Consider the following 17,996-nt stretch of genomic DNA (forward strand, 5'->3'; position numbering starts at 1 on the left):
AAACTCTCCACATTTTATTGTGCTTTTTAGAGCAAATTATTCTCATTAAAGTTGATGTTTATCAAGTCCCTCCTCACCAAGTTTTTTAATCATAAAGATTGTATTTGCTAACTCAAACCTAAGCCATTTTAGCTGTTGAGCAGGTTCACATTTTTTTGGAAAATGCTGGTGGCTTCCAGTGGTTAGAGGGTCTAGAACGTGACTCTCTGCACCTTCTTCTACAGCCTCACCCACAGGGCCTGTGATAAACGGAAATCAGTCAGAGCCTTCCTCTGCCCATCAGAAGGTGGCCCCTGCTGCCATGCCTCCTACTTTAGGTCAGGAAGCCCCACTCTCTGCCTCCAGAAATGCTTTTCAGATGGAAGTGCTCTTCTGGCAACAGAATGGGCCCATCTGTCCTGCTAATGGGTCTGTGGTGGAGACATGAAGGCTCTCGACCTTGAGGATTACTGATAACAAAGATTCTTACACCTCATGCATGTAAGCGCAGGAGTGTGGGTAAGTATATGCAGTACCGTGCTGGGGCATATAGAGCTCACGGTACACATCTCTTTCCCGTACCGCATCTGGTGGCCCAGTGTCAGTACCTTGAAACTGATCAAGGTGGGAATATTTACACCCTGGAAATCAGCAAACACTAAGGGCTGTTTTTTCAGGGAGCTGGTTGTTAAGGATGTATCTGCACATGACTGAATATATCCCGTAATTTTTTCCAGTATAAATGCATTTTTTGTTCTTTACTATTACAAAAAATACAATATATCCTATTTTGTGTACCTATGTGTGAGTTTCAATAGGGTGTATACCTAGAAGTGGAATTCCTACCTTATAAACTATACACATTTCAATTTTTTACATAGCTGAGAATTTCTCCCCCTAACTGTATATGGTTTTCAGTTTCATCACATTCTTGTCAATACTTGGTATTATTAGCCTTCTTCATTAATGCCAAACTAAGGTTAAGGTTGTTTCATTGTTACTTCAATTGATATATTTCTGATTACTTGTGAAGTTGAACATCTTTTTATGTGTTTATTGGTCATCTGGGTTTTCTCGTTTGTGAATCTCATGTTTATATTCTTTCCATCATTCTTTTAGATAATATCTCTCTCTCTCTCTTTCTTCTCATTGATTTGTAGGAATTCCTCTATATGACCTGGATAACTTACTCTTGTTCAGTTATATGTAGCATCCATACCTTCTTCCACCCGTGGCTTGTCTTTTTTTTAAGATTTTATTTATTTATTTTTAGAAAGAGGGGAAAGGAAGGAAAAAGGAAGAGAAAAATCAATGTGTGGTTGCCTCTCATGCGCCCCCTACTGGGGACCTGGCCCACAACCCAGGCATGTGACCTGACTGGAAATCGAACCCATGACCCTTTGGTTTGCAGGCTGGCACTCAATCCACAGAGCTACTCCAGCCAGGGCCAGATTTTGGTTTCTCTTACATGTGAAATCTTTGTATATGCTTTGTTTTGATACTATTTCAGTCCATAGACTCATTGTTCTTTTTTGACAATATCACACTCTCTACCATAACCTTATAAAGATTCTTGATATGCTGTTAGGGTAGTTTCTTTCTCCTTGTTTTTTCTTCTCAGAGTTTTCTTATCTATATTTGGAGGTTATTTCTTTCATGTGAACTTTAGAAAACTTGTCAGTTTGTCAAAGTCCACAAAGACTCTGTTAAGATTTTTATTGGAATAACATCAAATTTCCAGACTTATCAAAATAATGACCATCTTTATTATGCTGTCTTCTTGTATGTGTTTATATACATAAATATGCATGTATCTGTTGTATACAGGTAGATCAATCTCTTTTATGTCCTTCAATAATTGCTTTATAACATTTCCGTAAGAATCTAATTCATTTTTATTAAATTTCAGTACTTTGAGATCATTTTATAGATATTTTATTTTTCCTGTGAAATTAATCTTTTACCTCTTATATTTTATGAACAGTTATTGCCGGTGTATAGAAATATTATTGATTTTTATAAGCTCATCTCACTACTAGCTTTTTCAAACTTTTTCTTGGTCTCTGGAACTTGAGCCTTTATGTTAGATTTCCTATCTGTCCTCAGAAGGGTCAGTGGCATTTTCATTGACTGCTTTTTTTAACACTATTGTGCATATGCAAGGGTCAAAGTTCCCCATACAATGGTCGGGGCAAGGTCCAAGAGGCATCTATCACGGGGTGTTTTTGCTAACATCTGTTCACTTGCAACAATGGTTCGCACTAGGTCTGCTTGCATTCTCTCTTTCATCTTGTTTTTCGCTCACACAGCAGCTGTATCGGTGAGTTGAATCCTGCCCTTCTGGGTCTTTAGAAATATTGATTCTAGTTTACGTTATCCATTTCCTGTGTATTTATTTTCTTTCAGATTAAGCACCGCTCTGAAGGAAATGGTAAGGCTCAATTGAAGTGCATTGAGAATGTTTCTGAACTTTCTCTCTTCTGCTCAGCAAGACTAATTACAACCCCTCCCCCCCCTTTTAACAGTGCATGATGCCGATTTTGAAGAACAGAAGGATATCCCAGAAATCAATTTAGGTGGGTTCAACTTCTGCATTATTATTGTCTTGAGATAATTTTAGATCCTGTCATAGAATTACTGGAAAACTATTACCTTCATATTACAGTATTGAATAATTTGGGAGGGGAATTATTCCTTGGTGTGTCATTAGAATTTGTAAAGTTTCTGTGAAATAGAATTCTGGAGAGAGAATGATGATTAGATTGTCAAATTTTCTAGGAGAAATAGTATGTACTGAATGGATCTAGAAACAGATAACAAGATTGTTTTTCAAAAATATTTCATTTGGCTAGTTTCCACTTTAAAACAAGAAGAGAAAAATGGGTGATTATTCTGTTCCTTAAGAAAAAATATAAGGAGCATGCTGATGGTGGTAGTTAGTTGGGGGGAAAAACCCAGCCCTTCTCCTGGGCGATCGTATTCACCAGCAGCTGTTTACTTTGGACTTAGAGAAGGGGGCAAAGGTGTTTCCGTTTTGACATCCTGTCCACAAACACATTTCTCCAAGTAATCCATCAGTCTCCCTGGTTACTAAGAGGAGAGAGAAGCTTAGTAGTTATCATCTCTCCTTTTCCTTTTTTGCCCTGCTTCTAAAATGAAGGAGAAGCCTCTACCTATGGGGTGTTTTTGTTTAAGATGGGTGGGAAACAGAGGTATTCAGGGTTGGAGATACCTACAGTTTACAAAAGCTTTCATAGCTAATTGCACAGTTATTTGTTCAATCCTGTAGTGGAGGAAAGAGCTATTTTCATGTTGCAGGAAGGGACAGCAGGCTCCTTGCAGTTGGGGTGACTCACCCAAGATCACAGATGAATGTGATGGGGCTCACTTCCAGGTTTCTAACTCATAGCTCAGGGCAATGTGAAGACTACAACACTAAAATACCCCACACTGAGGGTTAAACTTCTCCGACTTTGTCCCATTCACAGGGAAGGCAGGCTAGTTGGTCTTTAGTTGGAAAAGCGGGAGAATGACTACATGGACAGAATAGAAACAGTTCCGTAGTGTGAGCGGGTGAGCGGGCCCTGAGGCTGCAGAGTCAGGCAACAAATGACTGATCTCTTGTTAGACTCAGTAGTCAAGGTGTAGTGACTGAGAGACCTACTCCACTTTAAAACAGACTGGGATTAGAATTAGTGTTTCCTAATTTCATCCTTATTTATCTAGTAAAAACCAGTTCTTTTACCTTAGAGCCATTTTTTTACTCTGCACCACCTCTGAACTGTGACCTCAAAGAAGAAACTTTCCCATGTGTGACCTTTCTCTTTTTAGGTCATTCCAACCAAGCCATCAGGTTGGTTGGGTTAGCCACCTAGCCAGAAATCATAAATTGTTTGGGAAAATCATATAGAAAAAAATTGTCACCTTTTTACTCTCTTCTCTCCACACCCCACAATGCTGATATAACCCTTTTTACCCCCAGGCCTGCTCCTCTCAGTCTTTTTCATTTCAGTAAATGCATTTTCCTCCTTCCAGATCTTTAGACGCAGAGCCTCAGAGTTTCCCTCTTTCTCACACCTTGTACACCATCTGTCAGCAAACACTGTTACATCTACTACCACCAAATTATGTCACAAGTTGTGACTTCTCAGCACTTTCCCTTCTCCCATCCTGGTCCAAGCCATCCTGTCTCTGGCCTGGTCCTCACAGTGGCCTGGTAACTGCACCTCTCTCTGCCCTCCCCCTGCCCAGGCTGTTCTTCACAGCTCTCCTAATGCCAGTCAGACCCTGCCGCTTCTCCCATCCAGTATTCTGATTGGAAGATTCCACTCTCTCAGTCTTCCAACGCCGACTAACGTTGCTTGGCATCTCATCTAGCACAAAATAAAGACTCTGGGGTCTTGATACTCAATGTGCAGTGTGCAGGCCAGTATCACCTGTACTGCCTAAGAGCTTTCTTAGAAATGCAGCCTCTTGGGTCCCACCCCAGACCTACAGAATCAGCATCTCCATTTGACTGACTCCACAAGACCCGTAGGCATAGTAAAGCTTGAGATGACCTGACCCTGGCCAGCTTTCTCACCCCATCTGTTACTACTTCCCCCTGACTCCGGTTACCCTGACCTCTTAGCTATTCCTCCACAAAAGTGGTTCTCAGTGTGTGGTCCCCCAACCAGCAGCATCATCAGAGAACTTGTCAAAAATGGAAATTCTCAGGCCCTCCCCCAGGCTTACTGACTCAGACACCATAGGGGTGGGGCTCAGCGACCTGAGTTTGAACAGTCCTCCACGAGATCCTGATGTTAAGGGATGGTCAGCAGTGCTCTCAGACGGAAAGGCTTCCATGCCCCAGGGCCTTTGCATTTGCCACTGCCTTTGCCTTCAGTACTGTTCCTTCACTCCCTCCTCCCTCAGATTCCTGCCCAAGTGCCACTGCCATGGGGAGGCCTTCCCTGACCGTCTTTATAAAATACCAACCTTCCTCACTTCAGCACTCTTTCCCCCCTTACTCTGCTTTATGTTCTTTTTTCCTATTGCCCTTCTCACCATCTGCCGTACTCTTCACTTGTGTTTGTGTGTCTCCTCTCCCTTCCCAATGAAGAACACAGGCTCCTGGAGAGTTTTGCTCTATTCTCTGCTATTATATCCCCAGCACCTAGAACAACGCCTAGGACACATTAGGCACTGCTACAAGGAGCCAAGCAGGTAACCGGCTTTCGGTGGATGTGCACTTCTTTGGGGAGTGCTCCTCTCACCGCACTCTCTCACCCCTGTGTGACCCACCTATGCCGACCAACCACTGGGGCCCAGGTCTCAGTGGGCTTGTTCACATGACTCCGGAAGAGACTTCCCCTGCCCCCCAACCCCATCCAGGCCAGGTGTCAGGAAATGCAAACTATTTGTTGCTCAAGACTAACCTAGGCGAGACTCTAACCAACCCAGCGTGTGTCCCTGCCCCTCCTGAGAAGGCAGTTCAGACCCTGGGTGCCAGGGCTGGTGGGACAGAGGTGTCAGTGCTGTTCCTTGTTAGAGCTGTGAAGGTCAAGAAAGTCTAGTGAGAAGGGGAGGTGCAGGGACAGACTTAGTTGCTTGGCTTTGGAGGGTATGATTGTTCGTTCACAGGAAAGAGTGAAACTGGTGGTGTGGTAACAGAAAGGCCCCGGTAGGAAGTCAGGAGTTTAAAGCTCAGGAAGAGCTGACCTCTTACTACGTTACTCCCTGTCTCAGGAATCCGTTTTGTACACCGAAGTGTAAGAGGTTTGGAGTCAGCAATTAAACCAATCTCTTCTGACCCACCTCTTACTTTTAAAATTCTTGGACAAACTTTCTTGTTAGAGAAATGAAAACAGAGGATGTGAGAATATATGATATTTATTGGCTATGTATATCCGCCCCACTAGAAGGAACTGTTGCATTGTTTCCAGAAGAGTTTCACTACATGAAGATGAATGATTAAAGATCTACAATGGAAAAGATGGATTTCATGATGAGAAATGCCTTTGAGGAATGCTCATTCAAATGTATCTTTTCTTTTAATCTGCATCTAGCTGCTGGGTTGAACCTCTTTCAAGGGGACATCCTCCTGCGGGTGAGTACCTGCTGTGACACAATACGGTCCCTCAGGACTGGGGGTCAAGTACTGTGCACCTTCACTCGGTGAGCCCCGGGGGAGTGAAAGAAGCCGTCCTAAAATCTGTACCCACAAGGACTTCCACTGTGGTCGGTGGGGACAAGAACAGATTTAAAAAATTAGCAAACATCACAAAAGAGTCTCTAATTATTAAAATTGCTTTTCCCACCCAATTTCCCTAATCAGCGAAGAACAAGAGAGAAGAAAATGCACTGATATGTTTAAACTGGCATTTCAGTTTTGGGGCAATTTCAGGTCTCCTTTCTTTTGTTCTAAACAATTTCTCTGAATTTTCAAAATTGTCTCTAATGAACTGCCACTTTTAGAATCAGAAGACAAATGCCACTAAATTATTATTGACTTGCACAACAGATTATTTGTGGTGTGAGAGTTTAGTGAGGGAGGAGCCCTGGAGGTTGAGGCTTCCCAGTGATTCTTGCCTTTGTTTGTTCACAGAACTCCAGGAATGGCCTGAGAGACCCCAGTGCCAGGTGGACGTTCCCCATTCCTTACATTCTGGCAGACAATCTGGGTAATGCTAATTGTTCTTCATTAGGAGCTTTGGGTTCAACTCTTCTCCCACCCCCTCCTTCTGATCCTCAGCTTCAGATTGGGAGTGACCAGCAATGTTTAGGAGGGTTTCCAAGCCCTGACAATTTATCTCCTGGGATGAAAGGCATGACTTTATATCAGTGTAACATGAGTCTCAGCGGTGCTTCACTAGTCTGAGATAGAGTATCAAACAGTAATTTTGAAAAGACGGAAGACATTAACGTGTTACTAATACCAGAAGCCCTATCAAGAATGAAAACCCTATGAATACAATTTGGCATCACAGCAATGGAAAATTTGCACTTTAAATAATTGTTTGTTTATGTGACTCTAAATATGGTTAAGGATACTATTTTCAGCATATTGATCTTTCTTTTTGTTTTAAAATCTTCATGCAAGGACATTTTTCTCACTGCTTTTTTAGAGAGAGGAAGGGGGATAGGAAGAGAGAGAGAGACATTGATTGGTTGCCTTCTTGTACGGGCCGCGACTGGAGACCAAACCGACAACCCGGGCACGTGCCCTGGCAGGGAATCAAACCCGTGACCTTTCCGTCTGTGGGACAGCACTCCAACTCACTGAGCCACACGAGCCAGGACATAATGATCTTCCCTTTTTGTTACAAGACAAGCATGCCACGTTTTTGAGAAACAGAAGTCTATTTTCCACAATTTGCAGTCTTTGTTCCTCAATATTAATAAATTATATTCTTTTTTCTTTCTTAAAATAAAGGGCTGAGTTATGTTTTACTCATTGTTGGAAATAAGCAAGTATTAGAAGTCACGTGTGGACACTGGCTGACCTCAAGCCGCTGACTGATTTGTGAGCAGCCATGCTGACGCAATGAATTTGAGGCGGGGGCCAGACAGAGGGAGATCAGAGGAAAGGGGAAGCCAGGGCGAGCTCGTTCAGTCCTAATGGGCTGTTGGGCTGCTCCCACTCTCAGGAGATGTGACTGTGGTCCAGGCTTTTCCATCACTATTATCAGGGCTGCCCATAATCCCCTCCTGGCGAAGAGCTTGATATAAACAAAGGATGCTGTTCTCAGTTGTTTTATGGAAAAGTGAGCTGAGCTGTTTTCCCCAGTGTTTGCCAACACACTTGCAAATTCACGGAGCACTTATATTTATTGGAACGTGATTTAAGAAACAGCAACTTTAAAGGTTTTTTTTCCTATGACAATTCTTCCTGTTTGTCACACGTGAGCTACCCCTCCCATCAAAATGTAGACATACTTATTGAATTGCTGTTCTGTGACAGGTACAGCTGCCTTCACCTGATATTTTATTTGCCCTTCACAATGCCTCTGTGAGGTGATAGTGTTTCTCAGACTTTAAAGTCAGGATCTCCTGAGGACCTTGTTGAAATGCAGAGTAGGCCCTGGCTAGTGCGTCTCACTTGGAGCGTCATCCTGTAAACCAAAAGGTCACAGGTTCAGTTCTTAGTCAGGGTACATTCTTAGGTTGCTGATTCAGTCTCCAGTCAGGGCATGTAGGAGAGGCAACCAACTGATGTTTCTCTCCCCTTCTCTCTCCCTTCCTTCCCTTCTTCCTAAAATCAATAAACACATCCTCAGGTGAGAATGAAAAACAGAAGAAAAAAATTGCAGAGTAGATCCAAGTGGGGCCCAGGATTCTGCATGTCTAACACTCCTGTTGTAGCTGGCTTCTTTTGTTTAACATGTTTTTATTTTTATGTATGTACATATTTATTTATTTTATAGCTTAATGTATTTTAATAGCAAACTTACAAGGACAGCACAGAAGACAGACATCATTAAAATCATGTACTTGCACATAGGAAAACTCAGAAAAGTACAGTGAATGTATGGAATTCACTGTGTGATAAAAATGCTATAAATACCATTTAGTTGCCATCTATAAGAAATTGACTCGTTTTAAAAAAATTCAAATGTTGGCATTTTCAGAAAAATTGAGCAGGTTTATTTATATTGTTATAAAGTTGAACTGCTGAAACTTGTTCACTGAAACATTTTGACTTGCGCTAATGCTCTATGTCCCCACATTTATATTTAAAAAATTCACACACAAATGAAAATGGAAAAATGGCCAATACCTGCTTTCTGTCCTTGTTTTCCACATGTAATCATATACTTAGCTACCTTTTAACTCCATGGGCAAAATATCTAATGTTCAAAACTACCGAAAACAGGAAGAAGAGAATTTTTTTTTAAAGAATGAAATGATTCCCATTGTAGTGGATTCTTAAGCGTGTTCTCCACGTACACAGTGTGCTAGCTGGATGCCTTTCAGCATACTTGTTACACATTTGGCATGGAGAGCACACAGGTTGGTGTCTTCAAGAAGGCCAACCAGACAGGCTTCCCTCGCCTCCTGCAAAGCACCAATGGCTGCACTCTGGAAATGCAGATCTGTTTTGAAGTCCTCAGCAATTTCTGAAACCAGACTCTGGAAGGAAAGTCTGAAAATCAGAAGTTCCGTGAACTCCTGGTAACATCTAGTTTCATGAGGTGCCATAGTACCAGGGTTTCTTCGCCCCTCCAGTAGAGGGCACACTCTTGTGAGTGGCTTTGGTAGCCAGTTGCTTCCTCGGTGCTTTACCACCATTGGTTGATTTTCCGGCAGCCAGTCTTGTACAAGCCATAGTATAGAGACCTCTTTACTTAACCCCCTTCGTCTTTGGCTGGAGCTCAGGAAGCTAGAGGAGGTGCTGACATTAAAGAAAGATGGCAGCTGTGGACATAATTTGCTTAACGTGTCTTTATAAGTACCACACGCTAACCAATTGCACCACTGGAGCTCCATGCTTAACATGTTTTTAAAGTTTTTCCATATTGTTGTGTATCAGTAGGCAATTCTTTCTATTACTCAGTAATATTCCTTTGTCTACGTTATTGTAACTATCCATTTTTGGGAAATATGGGCCCCTCCTATGGACTCCCCTCTGAGACTGGGAGTTTCTCTCGCCACCACAACCCCCACAGGTTTTCATAGCCAGAGGTTTTGAGGCTTTATTTCCTGACACTGGAATCCTGGGTTGTGTGGTCTGTCTCGCTCGCCAGTTGTTCCTCTGGGCTTATCCGCACACAAGCGTGGGACTGTCTGGTCCTCCAGCCACCTCCTCACCCTCCCAGTTCGCCAGCCACCTCCTTACCTCGTGTCCTCTCTGCCCTAGGGGCTGGTCATCACCCCTCTTACCAGTTTGGATGGGTGCTTCTTCTTTAATTCTTCAGTTGTCAGACTTTCATACAGTTCAATCTTCTGGCAGTTCTGGTTGTTTTTATCTTTAAATTGAGTATTGTCTTTCTTTTGGTTGTTCGAGGAAACGCCTCCATCTTGGCTGGAAGTTTGGAAATGGTGTCACTGTGATTTTAATCTGCATTTTTTTTGCCTTTTATAAGAACAAATCTTTGACTTATTAATTTTATCTTGTCTGTTTTCTTTCTATTTTGTCACTTTTTGCTCTTATCTTTATTGTTTCCCTTGTTCTACTTACATCAGGTATAGTTTACACTTTTTTATATTTAAGGTGAAAATTTATATTATTGATTTTAAATCTTTACTTTTAAAATGTAATATAATGCTATAATATGAAATCTATTGCTATAAACATTATTTGAAGCACTGGTTTTACTGCTTTCCACAAATTTTGATGTTGTATCTTGATTAAAGTTTATTTTAGATATTTTCTATATCTGTTATGATTTTTAAAAAAATCCATGGGTTAATTAGAAGTATGTTTTAAAATTTCCAAATATTCAAGGTTGCTCTAGACAGTCTATTATTGATTTCAAGCTTTCATTGAGGTTGGAGAACATATTCTGTAAGAGTGTAATCTTTTGAAATTTACTGGGACTTGTTTTGTGGCCTAACCTATGGTTTGTTTCAGTGAATGTTATGTGTGCACTTGAAAGAACTTGTGTTCTAAAGTCTGGGGGCTTACTATTCTATCAGTGTTAAATAAGTCAAGGTGATTGTGCTGGTTATATATTAGACATCGCAAATACTACATTTTAGTGATTCTGCATTCTGTTATTCTCCTCTGAATAGTGCCAATTTTTTGTTAGAGCAGTTAAATTACTGACTGATCTTCTTGGGTTTGTGGAAGTTTTGTTTTGATTCCGATTTGATTTAGTTCAAAGCAAAGCCCTTTGTCTTTACTTTTAAGATATCATGAGCTCAGCCCTGGCTGGTGCAGCTCAGTGGATTGAGAGCAGGCCTGTGAACCACATGATCACGGTTCAATTCCCAGTCAGGGCACATGCCTGGGCTGTAGGTCAGTTTCCAGCAGGGGACTCACCAGAGGCAACCATATACATTGTTATTTCTCTCCTTCTCTCTTTCCCTTCCCCTCTAAAGATAAATAAATAAAATCTTAAAAAAAAAAGATATCATGACCTCTCCGGAGTTTCAACTGAATGCCCAGTACTTTTCTCAGCTCCTGTAACTGGCATGACTAAAACTTCAGATTCTCTCTCCATGATGGTGGGAAGCCTTCTGTCTGCTATTTTTCACTAAGCTCCTTGGAGGCTTCCCCCATTCATGCAAACTTCGTGGGTCAAAGACGGGAGAGGTGTTTATGGACAGACTTTGGAGCCACCAGCCCCCTTCCCTACCAGTCGGTCATGGATGTTTTCCCTCCCCAGAATTTCCTCCCATGATTTTCAGCCACTCAGGCAATCCCAAACCCTTCCCTGTGATAGATATGTCAAGAAAACACAAGTGCAAATTTATGCTCGAGTTCTCTCTCTCTTGCACTGAAAGAATTGCAGTGTGCCCTCGGGTACAAAACCATGTAAATGTGGCTCTTAACGAATGATATTTCCTCCTTATAAGAATAAACTCTCTGTGCTACAGTTTCTACCTTTTTAGTCATCTTACAGTGCAAATAGTTTTTTTAATTTCCCCAAAGTTTAAAATTGTTATCTGTGAGATTGAAGCTCCTCCACCACCACCAGATTGGAGATTCTCTCAAAGGATTCTTAAACTGAAAACAGTTAGCCTTCCCATGTTCTTCCTCTGGTGTCTGAAGTTAACTCTTTTTCTCATATTATTTGATCCAGGGTTAAGGAGGACTAGTGATTTTTATTTTTATTTTTTAAAAGATTTTATTTATGTATTTTTTAAAAAGATTTTATTTATTTATGTATCTTTAGAGGGGAAGGAGAGAGGGAGAGAAACATCAATGTATGGTTGCCTTTTGTGCGTCCCCTGCTGGTAGTTAGCCTGCAAGGAACCAGCCTGCAACCCAGGCATGTGCCCTGACTGGGAATCGAACCGCGATCGTCTGGTTCGCAGGCCCGCGCTCAATCCACTGAGCTACGCCAGCCAGGGCTTATTTATGTATTTTTAAAGAGAGGGGAAGGGAGGGATAAAGAGAGGGAAAGAAACATTGAGATGAGAGAAACATTGATTATTGCCTCTCGTACACACCCCATCCGATGCTGAACCCCAACCCCAGGCATGTGCCCTGAAAAGGAATCGAACTGGTGGCCTTTCATTTTGCACGCCCAACCAACTGAGCCGCCAGTGGATTTTACAAGTAACATGATTATTCAAGACATAACGATGTAAAACTTACTACTTGGTGGCAATGTAAAGAACTGAGAACCAGGAATACAATGAAGCAGAAGATAAGTTCCTTCCTCCAAGGGAGTGGACAATGTGCTGAGTGCTGCAGACCACCTGCATGAGGACAGCACACAGAACATCCAGCGTGGCTTTCAGGGGAGGCACACTCGGTCAGAGCTGGCTCCTTGGTGAAGAAGGAGGCTTCAAGTGGGCGTCCTTTCCACTCCTCCTTCTCGTTCTTTTGAATGATGTTGGGGCAGTTTTTACGAAATTGTTGCAGACTTGTTAGTTCCCTTCTGACAACTTACTCAAGGGTGGGAGGTCAGGAATGGTGCGATCTTGCAATTAACCACTCTCAGCATTCCAACTATTTTGGCTTGAGGATAACAAACACAAGATAACCACACAGACAACATTAATTTAATAAAATCAAACTTTTTCTTTACACTTTTATAAATACCAAGCTTTGTCGGGTACATATCTTCATCTTATAGATGCCAGTAAGAAGTATGAAAGAATAGGTAAAATAAATCAGCCAGTAAGTTTAATGCATGTTCTTGTTCTTGTTATCTGTGCTGCTTCCACAATTAATTTACTGATTATTCCAATGCCTGTTTCTTTACTGACTTTGATATGATCTCATGACATTTGAACTGTGGAATCTCCAGCTTGTTCATTAAATGAAATAAAGGGCCAGGATAGAAAAGTACTTGGTAAACTTTATACTTGTTTACCAAGAAGTATAAGCTTTTTGAGAGAATGTGCAAAACCAAATATGCAAGAAATATAATTTAATTTTATATAACTTAGCTTTGGTTACTTTTTAAATCTTTTTTTAATCCTCACCCAAGGGTACGTTTTTATTGATTTGAGAGAAAGAGAGAGAGAGAAACATCTATTGGTTGCCTCCCATACATGCTCTGACCAGGGATCAAACTGCAACATAGGCATGTGCCCTGGCTGGGAATTGAACCCATGACTTTTGGTGTATAGGACGACAACGACGCATCAATCAATGGAGCCACTGGTTGAGGGCACTTAGCTTTATTTTTAACTCAGAGACCTACCACCCATGAATTGAAGAGAGAAAAACCACACACGCCAAGTCAAACATAATCTCCATTCCTCTGGAGCATCTTTGTTCTCAGCCCCATCCTTGTCTTATACAACACTGAAGCGTGAGCATGTCAAGTGAAAGCGAAGGCATTTGATCTTTGGTCATTGGTGTGCACAGGTTATTGGTAGGCTTCTGTTGTTCTTGCCCAGTTGGATCCATTAGGCTTCTGCTGCTTAGGTTCCAAACTTGGGTTACGGCAATCTTTCTTAAGGCTGCCTGCAGCCCTGCTTGCCTAGCTTTGCCATCTCCCCAGGGGTCTTTCAGGGAAGCAGGGTAATATACCCTAAGCGCTTATGCTCTCTGACCCCACAAACTTCCCTACACGCTGCTCTCACTCTCTAAGAGGGGATGTCTATTTAGACTGGGTAAGGAGCAACGTTATCATTGCTTCTCTCCTGAGGCAATGAACCCAGAATTGCTGCTTGAATGTGGAAAGGAAAAAAAAGTGGAGAAGTTATTTTCCGATTTGGTTTAACTGCATACACAACCATATGTGTGTTCTTATTTTGTAGTTATATTTACATCATGTATCTCAAGTGTGCATTTGATATTTATGCCCACAACTGATTTTTCAGTTTTAGTTTTTAAGGAATCTATTTACTACCAAAAAAATCTATAATGAACTTTTGTGGATTTCATGTATTGGCATGATTTTCTGAAAACTATGTATGTGCATTTTCCAAGATAATCAATAATGCTCACTGATATTTTTACCAATTTCTGCAGCACTGAATGCCAAAGGAGCCATTCTCTATGCCTTTGAAATGTTCCGCCTCAAGTCCTGTGTGGATTTCAAGCCCTATGAAGGAGAGAGCTCGTATATCATCTTTCAGCAGTTTGATGGGTTAGTGTGAAACTTTACAGTGTGGAAATCATGCACCTTTTGGTTTCTAAAAAATGACATATCTCCTTCAAAGGCTAAAAGAAGAAATTGGAAAGAAACTAAAATCCAATTCAAATATTTTAGTGTGAGTTTTTTTTATATTAAACAACATTTCCAATATATTATGCAGAGAATGAGCTCTTTGGATATCTCTGGACCCGAGGGAGATTTATCTCCACTTTTTTCTTAGGCTTGGGTCATATTTTAGGTCAGTGGCCCTGGCTGTGTAGCTCAGCTGATTAGAGTGTTACCTCAATAGGCCAAGGTTGCAGGTCAGGGCACATACAAGAAGCAACCAATGAGTGCATAAATAAGTGGAACAACAAATCAATGTTTCTCTCTGTCTTTCTCTCTCTCTCCCCCTCCTCCTCTCTCTTTCTAAAAGTCAATAAATCTTTTAAAAGCTATAATATTATTCTTTGGAATATACTATGGTTTTGTGGAGGTGAGGAAGAACTCCCATTTTTACTTCTTTTTACCTGGTGCATTATTAAGATTAATTGGACACTTTTGTAGTGGACAGTCATTTTTTGAGTTTTTTATTATTGTCCTATTAAAGCTGTCCTGATTTTTCTGCCTTTGCTCTCCTCCACCCGGCCCAGCGCCTACCTGTTACCACAGTAAATCCCCGCACTGTCATCCATGTCCATGGGTCATTCATACATGTTTTTTTTACTAGTCCCTTCCCCTTCTTTCCACCATTATCCTTCTGTCCCCTCCCCTCTGGCTACTGCCAGTCTGTTCTATGTTTCCATGCCTCTGGTTATATTTTGCTTATTAGTTTATTTTGTTTATTAGATTCCTCTCATAAGTGAGATCATATGGTATTTGTCTTTCACTGACTGGCTGATTTCACTTAGCATAATATTCTCTAGTTCTATCCATGCTGTCGCAAAAGGTAGGAGCTCCTTCTTTCTTTCTGCTGCGTAGTATTCCATTATGTGAATGTACCATAGTTTTTTGATCCACTCATCTGCTGATGGGCACTTAGCCTCAGCAATCTTGAGAAAGAAGAATGAAGTTGAAAGAATCACAATAACTGATACAAAATCGCGCTACAAGGCTACTGTAGCGGTACTGGCACTGGCATTAGAACAGACCCAGAGACCAATGGAACAGAGCAGAGAGCCAAGAAATGAACCTGTGTCTCTATGGTCAATTAATATTTGATAAAAGGCAAAGGAGGATAAAATAGAATAAAATTAATCTCTTCAATTGATGGTGTTCAGAGAACTAGACTGATACATGCAAAAAAAGAAAGAAACAAACAAACAAACTATACCACCAACTTAGACCATACACCAGAATAAACTCGGAATGGATAAAAGATTTACCCATAAGCTGTGACACCATGTAAATCCTGGAGGAAAACATAGGCAGTAAAATTCTAGATATCCCATGTAGCAATATTTTTAGTGATATTTCTCCTACGGCAAAGGAAATAAAGGAAAAGATAAACAAATGGACCATCACTTTTAAAGACTGCAAAACATCCCTCCAGGAAGTATTTCTTATTTAACCAGTCTTTTATCGTCGAACTATCAGCACATGAGAGTACTATTGATAATTTCTTTTTAAAATTAAACCTAAGTTCCTTCTAATTTGTGTTCTGAAATCCTGTGAATTACAGCCACCTAAGCATTGTCTAGGAGACAGTTTTCCTCTTCCCTTTGAAGGTGCTGGTCTGAGGTTGGTAACCAACACGTGGGACAGAACCTTTCCATTGGCCGGGGGTGTGACTACAAGGGCATCATCGAACATGAGATCCTTCATGCTTTGGGATTCTTCCACGAGCAGTCCAGGTCTGACCGGGATGATTATGTGAAAATCTGGTGGGATCAAATTCTTCCAGGTGCGTAGAACCCAAGGTGGATGGTGGAATGTGTGTTACCTTTGTCACTTGCTGAGACCAACCCTGGGATGTCAGGGCCAAATCTGAGGGTGGGCACATGCTTCAGATTCTCCAGCAGGAACACAAAGGATAAAGAGAGCATGATTTATCGGCCTGACCCGTGGATTGAGCTGATCCGATCATCTCTGATCCCACACACGGGTCTCTGGGAATGGCATACGTGAAATAACTTTAAGTGGGGTTATTGAAACTCAATCGGAAGCCTTTGCTTAGTTTCAGTGTTTTTGCTGAAAATCTATCTAAAATGCTATTTGCCTGTCTTGGTGAGTAAAGTGAATCAGGTCTCTGAGGATGCTTGGGTCAGTTTTTTGGATATGAAATTTCATACATTGTGGGAGCCTACAGAAGGTTTAGTCGAATATGATGACCCTAAAATATACTCAAGGATTTGTTTTAGTGCTTAACAAATCAATGACAGGTGTTTAAAAACAAAGCAAAACAGAATCCTTTTTTCTGAAATTTTACCCCCAATCTTGTTAGTTCTGGCTAACAGTCTGAGTTCTGGTTAATCAAAATTTACCAGTCTTACCTTTCTTTTTTCTAAGGACCACTCTTCTTCTGACCCAGCCCATACTATACACAGGATAATGATGTTTTATTTCAATATTGCCATGCAGTTATTATTCTAACAATTTCAATGTTCTTTAATTTTGTTAGACTTCTTTGGACACTACCTTCCTTAATTGTTTGGGACAACTAAGTAGAGTGCTTTTAAGTAAACTAAAACATAGTTTATTGAAAGTTTCCCAGTGTACCAGGAAAAAGAGTCAATGCTATGTTTCTGAAAATACCAGTTTTTCAGAATTAGTTCAGGGAATGGGAAATCATTATTTTTTGCAGCAATAGATTAATGAAACTTTAATGTATTAGAAGCATCTTAACTATACCACACATGGTTTTTATGAAGCTGATAATTGCCTTGTAATTATTTATTTTTTAGATCCCAGTCTCATATATGAGTTCATAGATGGAAGTGAATCTTCAATAATCTTTCTTTAAGAGATTTGGAAGAACTGATCATACTTAAAATTAAATATGAATTCCCCAAAACTTTGTCCAGAACTAGCTCATTTTGGTGCAAGGTAGACCATTAGTTCTTATATGAGGTTGGGAGAGGATGGCTAATCTTATCCAAGTCACTTGTGGGGTTTCTGACTCTGTGTGCCTCCCAGTGCCCCTTATCCTAATACTCTCGTGCCTGTGGAGTACGGTGGAAGTGGGGAAATAGGTTTGGTTTGTAAACATCTAGTACATTCCCAGAATTGGATTTTCTGCCCTTTCAGCCATCCTACCACCCAACCTTTGAGCAAGAGGCCAGGTGGAGTTCTTCCCTGTCTGCCAGTTCAGTCTAGAGAAGTATTAGAGAGTATTCACCCAGATATGAAATATTGGATAAAATTTAACGTATTTGTCTCTCAGAGTAACTGCATTCAAAATGGTCCTGCGTGGAGGGGAACCTCTGCGCGTGAGACTCAGGGCACTGTTACATGTTGCCTACAGTTTGCCCAGCCCAGAGGCCTGAATTTCTTACCTTCCCATGTATACATACTTTGACTCACTGAAAAATAGGTGAAGAAGCCAAAAACGTACCCATTATTTATTTATTTATTTTTAGAGGGGAAAGGAAGGAGAGAGAGAGAAATATCAATGTATGGTTGCCTCTGTTGTGTTCCCTGCCAGGAACTGGCCTGCAACCCAGGCATGTGCCTTGACTGGGAATCGAACCACGATCGTCAGGTTCGCAAGCCCGCTCTCAATCCACTGAGCTACACCAGCCAGGGCCCATACCCATTTTTAAGCCTTGAGGAATACAACGCTTTGCACTTTTAAGATGGCTTTAGGCCAAACGAGGTCCTGTTTGTCAGAGGGAG

At 41.2% G+C, this 17,996-nt stretch overlaps 1 protein-coding gene across 1 annotated transcript in view; it reads left to right on the forward strand.

Moving 5' to 3' along the window:
* Positions 1–2,230: 2,230 nt before the first annotated feature.
* Positions 2,231–17,996, forward strand: part of MEP1A (meprin A subunit alpha) — a 30,366-nt gene continuing 14,600 nt past the window's right edge. Inside the window, 8 exon segments of the mRNA XM_037056072.1 lie at positions 2,231–2,320; positions 2,322–2,375; positions 2,377–2,410; positions 2,505–2,555; positions 6,027–6,067; positions 6,566–6,641; positions 14,057–14,174; positions 15,890–16,065. Coding sequence (XP_036911967.1) covers positions 2,231–2,320; positions 2,322–2,375; positions 2,377–2,410; positions 2,505–2,555; positions 6,027–6,067; positions 6,566–6,641; positions 14,057–14,174; positions 15,890–16,065 — 640 coding nt within the window.

The sequence above is a fragment of the Sturnira hondurensis genome, unplaced genomic scaffold (assembly GCF_014824575.4).
Source record: "Sturnira hondurensis isolate 20B ecotype Veracruz unplaced genomic scaffold, ASM1482457v3 Scaffold0000880, whole genome shotgun sequence".
Lineage (NCBI taxonomy): Eukaryota > Metazoa > Chordata > Mammalia > Chiroptera > Phyllostomidae > Sturnira > Sturnira hondurensis.